At 36.6% G+C, this 5,057-nt stretch overlaps 1 protein-coding gene across 1 annotated transcript; it reads left to right on the top strand.

Annotated features, from left to right (window-relative positions):
* Positions 1 to 3,350: 3,350 nt before the first annotated feature.
* LOC139868754 (uncharacterized) lies at positions 3,351 to 4,478 on the top strand. The gene is made up of 2 exons (XM_071857096.1): positions 3,351 to 3,518; positions 3,600 to 4,478. The coding sequence occupies exons 1-2, from the start codon at positions 3,351 to 3,353 to the stop codon at positions 4,476 to 4,478; spliced, it is 1,047 nt and encodes a 348-aa protein (XP_071713197.1).
* Positions 4,479 to 5,057: the final 579 nt, after the last annotated feature.

Here is a 5,057-nt window from a genome sequence, read left to right as displayed (position 1 = left end):
CTCAGAGGAGATCTCGGGGAGATCTCGGGAGATTTACAACATTGATACACATAACATTAATTAGATACTAAATCATATGAGCACATCAAATTAATAACTATAATACATAAGTGCATATAAACACATACGTACAACTCAATTATATAGACAACCAAAATGATTTTTTGGGTCAGGGAAGTCTTTTACTTAATGGATGTACACTCTGTACCTCCTGATCCATTACTAAGTGTTAAACAATATCCCTCAATTACACTAAATTAACAATACAATGATTGACAAACATTCTATCTATTCGAAAAAATTTACCAAGAGGTCCCTCCCAAGTGAAATTATCATTGACTAATGGTTGGTCAATAATAGAAGCATTAGCTATGAAATCATTAAACTTTGCAATACTATGAGATCGATTGCTTCTCTTAATCTTTCACTCGGGCTACAAACCGAATTAAAATCCCCCCATAAAACACATAGGACCCGGCCACTTATGAGCAATACTTATTAATTGTGACCAAATGATTCCCTTTTTGCATTCTTGAAGAGGGGAATTTACATTGACAATTAGAATGATTTTGTTGTTAGGAATATACCTCAAGACCGTGGCGATCCAATGCCTTCTTTGCCTTGACATTAAAAGAGTAAAAACATCCGATCTCCAAATTGATAAAAGACCGCCGGATCTTCCATTTGCTTGTACTTGAATAGAATTGAATGCAAAATGCTTCCATATTTCATTTAACACAATTTGGATAACTTCTTTCACCATGGTTTCCTGAATAGCAAAAAATTAGATTTGGAACTTATTAACAATCGTACCCGCCATACGGTCTCTTGCCTTGTTACCGAGGCCGCGAATGTTCCATGAGGCAAACCTCATGCTTAGAAGTTTTTTCGGGCGTGTAGTCGTCCGCCATATTTTCTATTAAAACTCCAAAATTGTGTAACTCCTTCGTATATGAAATTTCTTTGTTTGTAGGACCTTCATTGAAATTTTTATTACTTATAGAGGGACGACCACTGGACACTTTAATTTCATTAGTCTTGTCGAACATGTTTGACAAATTAGGGATGTCGTTGACCCAATTAGAAGCTTTATCCTTACCTTGCTTTTGGGACAGAACAACATGTTTGTTTATCTCGGCGTTATTACCAGAAGATGGAGGAACACAACGTACTTTAATTTCGGCACATGATTGTTTGCAATCCTTGCCAATACAAAGATTATCGGAATCTAAAATGGGGGATGAGCCTTTACTTACCGTAGCAGCAAACGAAGCCTGATTGCCAAATAGAGGACTTATTTTGAAACGTGATTTAGTAGGGGCACTACCATTGGCTGGACAATTAGGAGAGATGTGTTGGAGGGTAGGATAATCATTTTGTGATAGGGTAAAAGGAGAAGGTTGGGAACAGGAAAGGTCAACTGCAAAAGGAGGTTTGTTTGTGTTACCCATGTTGCCCATATCCTGATCACAAAATTTGAACAGGGATTTTTTGATCTCATCAGCAACTAACTTAGTACTACTTCTCTCTACTTTTTGAGACAATAAAGCAGAATTGACCTTTTCCATTGAGTTATGTACTTCAGTTGTTTTCTTGGACTTTTTAGGGGTTTTGAAATTGGAATTAGTAACGGTAACCTTAATTTCACCGCCCTCGAGAATGTTAACTGGTGACTCATGAATCTCCGACACTGAAGATTCCATATTCTGTTCGGATTTTTGAACGTTCGCAGCATCGATAGTTAATTGAAGTAAGGAATTATACTCAACTATGGTTTCGTCAGAAACAATTTCGATCTCGTCACTATAATTAACCTCTTCTACCCACAGATTATAGATGGACTGATTAGCACCATTTGCAGAAACCATTTTTTCGATAGGACTCGGATTAAAAACTTCATTTAAAGCAAAAACAACATTCGTTCTTTTAAGGTTATGTGAATTACTGTTTATATGTAAAACTCTGCCGCAATTCTTAGCAACTTCAATAGAACAGTTCGGTGAATAGCAATCGAATGGAATACCTGAAATTGCTACCTTAGCTAACCTTGAGAATGTGTTTCTTCTTTGTGATATTGGGATAACTTCAAGAAATTCATCGACGTTTAAGGTTGGTCCCATTGTCATTTTTCTAAAGCTCTCTCGACAATATACCCGAACAGACCCACGCTGAGATTGAGTTAATGGCTATAAAATGACTCTTGAGCCATCTAATTAATTTCAAAGCCTTGATTGGAGATTTATCAATGATTAGAGCTGTTAGCTGTAAACGTTATACAGTTTCTTCGTTATACGATAGGTTAATAACTGGTTCAGGTTGACATGGTTTAGAGGGAACAAGTATTGAATTTACAAAATCAGGTATTGGGGATTGATTTGATAGGATATCAAGATTCAACTCTTTTTTGGCATAGCCTACCGTAATTCTCATGTTGTTAATGATTTTGCCATTTAAAGAGTTTAAAGCTTTAGAAGCTTGGTTAACTATTTTCAATTTTACAAAAGCATAAGAGCGATTTTTGATCCAAGAAAGACCCATGATAGTACCATATTCTTTAAGAATATTTCGAATTACATACGGATTGGTAAATCTTGACAAATTGCCCAAAAATATGGTCGATTTCTGTGAGAATCCAGGGCGAGATTTGGGGAGATTGTGAGAATCGTTCTGGAAATTTAAGTGATTCAATTTGATTGGAATGGAGTTGGGGAAGGTGAGTATGAAGGTTTGGGGGTGTTTGAAGGTTTGGGGATGATTGAGATTTGGGGATATTTTCTAGAGAGAGAAAAATTAATTCATTATCTTTGATATTATAATATAGTCAAGCTAGGTATATGATTCTCAAGTTCGTTACTTAACACATTAGTCATAGTCCTTATAACTGCTTCTATTGAGGACTCCGTACTATTCTGTAGTCTTGAATTAATCTTTTTCAACTTATTATTTTAAATGTTAAATTACTTTAAAAAATAATTTATACATACAAGCCCAATTTGAAAAAGTTACATAATTGTAATAATATGATGGTGTAAATTAATTAATCAGTAATGTACATTAATATATTGTTAACTTGGATTGTGAAGTTAACTGAAATAAAAAAAATAATTGAACACTCATTTTTGTCCGTGTAAAAAAAATTGAATGTTCAATTTTGCCCTCCCAATAAGAAACTTGAAGCTTCGCCACCGCTTAGAAACTCACTGCCTTAGAAGCTAGGGTACGAAGTCTTTGTCAAAATCAATGCAGGTTCGAGTCTCATTTGTAGCAAGAAATTTACAACTCCTGACAAATCGTTCATGTCACATGAGGGTATTTTATAGTGTATTTTATAGTAATCTGATTTTTATAAAATGAGTTTGATGGGAGGTGTCAATTGTGTCACTGGTGGTAGCAATAGGGTGAAAAATCCAAGGGGTTCTTCTGTACCGAAATCAACTGCAAAGGGTAAATCATATTCCTCCTCACGCAATAGCAAGAATGAAGAGTTGAAGCAATTAATTTCGGAGAGTAGCATTGGGGTTGAGGAATTCAGCACGAATCTTGGTCTAAAATGGACCAAGAACATCCTGTAAGTATTCTTCTTTTCTATTTCTTTTTAGCGGTTCCAAATGAAGATTATCTCGCTAAATATTCGTGGGTTCGGGTCTGGGAAAGAAAGCAAGTTCGGGGATGTTAGAAAATTACGTATTTTGGAGAAGCCTTCTATTTTTGTTCTTCAAGAAACCAAATGCCATAATAAGGGTGATAATTGGGTTTTCGGTCTTTGGGGCTCTAAAGACTGTGGGTACGTTCAAAAAGAGATGGTTGGTAAGTCGGGAGGACAACTAATTATTTGGGACAAAAATATTTTTGAAGTCAGCGGAGAGCAAATAAGCGATTACTTTGTTGCTATTTGGGGTACTTGGAAGGATTCGGGTAGCGAAACAATTATTGTTAATGTCTATGGGCCAGATGATGATGTTAGCAAACGTAAGATGTGGGATTCGCTTAACAATATCTTAAGTATTAGTGGGGTTTCGTGGGTAATTTGTGGGGATTTCAACGAGGTTAGAGATTGTTCAGAGAGATTAAACTGCGAATTCTTTGAGAAGCAGGCAAAGATGTTTAATGAGTTCATTAATCAAAACATGTTTGTGGACATTCCGATAGGTGGGAGGAAATTTACTAGGGTTAGTGACGACAGTGTTAAGATGAGTAAGTTCGATAGAATTCTTGTTTCCGGTGATTTTCTTGATTTGTGGTCGGATTTAAAAGTGAATTCTCTAGATAGAATGGTGTCGGATCATTGTCCCATTATGCTTTCGGATGGGGAAGTTAACTTTGGTCCCAAACCATTTAAAGTCTTCGATGATTGGTTTTCGGTGGAAGGTGTTGATCAAGTTATCGCCGATTCTTGGTGGGCCCCTTTGGAAGGGAACCGGAAAGATTGTGGTTTTCATAATAAATTAAAGAGACTAAAAGAGGCTCTCAAAGATTAGATCCACTCGTAGTTCGGTAATCTGGATGTTGAAATTGAAAAGGCAAAACGAGGGGCTATGGATCTCGAACTTAAGGCAGAGCGTGGTTGTTTAGATACTGTCGAACATAGGAACTGGATGACGTCGAGGAAGTCATGGTTAGATTAGGAGAAAATAAAAGCCGCGATGTTAAAACAAAAAGCTCGGGTGCGTTGGATGAATGAGTGTGATGAAAATTCAAAGTACTTCCATAACTCGTTGTGTAGAAATTACAATAAAAACAATATTTGAGGCGTAACGGTTAATGGAGCATGGTGTGTGGATCCCGTTATAATCAAAGAGGTAGCAGCTAATCATTTTGAAAGAAATTTCAGCGAAGTGAATCGTGATCGTCCAAGCCTCGATGGTCTATCCTACATGTCGATCACTGACCAGGAAGCTGCTGATCTTGAATTACCATTCTCCGAGGCTGAAATTTGGGATTCGATTAAATGTTGTGGTAGCTTTAAAGCCCCCGGGCCAGATGGGTATAATTTGGGATTTTTTTTAAAAAATATTGGAACATCGTTAAAGGTGAGCTCATTGAGCCAGTTAATTGGT

The sequence above is a fragment of the Rutidosis leptorrhynchoides genome, chromosome 9, assembly GCF_046630445.1.
Source record: "Rutidosis leptorrhynchoides isolate AG116_Rl617_1_P2 chromosome 9, CSIRO_AGI_Rlap_v1, whole genome shotgun sequence".
NCBI lineage: Eukaryota > Viridiplantae > Streptophyta > Magnoliopsida > Asterales > Asteraceae > Rutidosis > Rutidosis leptorrhynchoides.
Note: the sequence above shows the minus strand (reverse complement) of the source record. Positions and strands in the feature narration are given on the sequence as shown.

What these genes read in the sequence shown, in the direction of transcription:
- LOC139868754 (XM_071857096.1), top strand. Translation starts at nt 3,351, where the DNA reads ATGAGTTTGATGGGAGGTGTCAATTGTGTCACTGGTGGTAGCAATAGG. An exon ending in TTTCGGAGAGTAGCATTGGG is followed by an intron (nt 3,519 to 3,599) that starts GTTGAGGAATTC and finishes ATTTCTTTTTAG; the next exon opens with CGGTTCCAAATGAAGATTAT.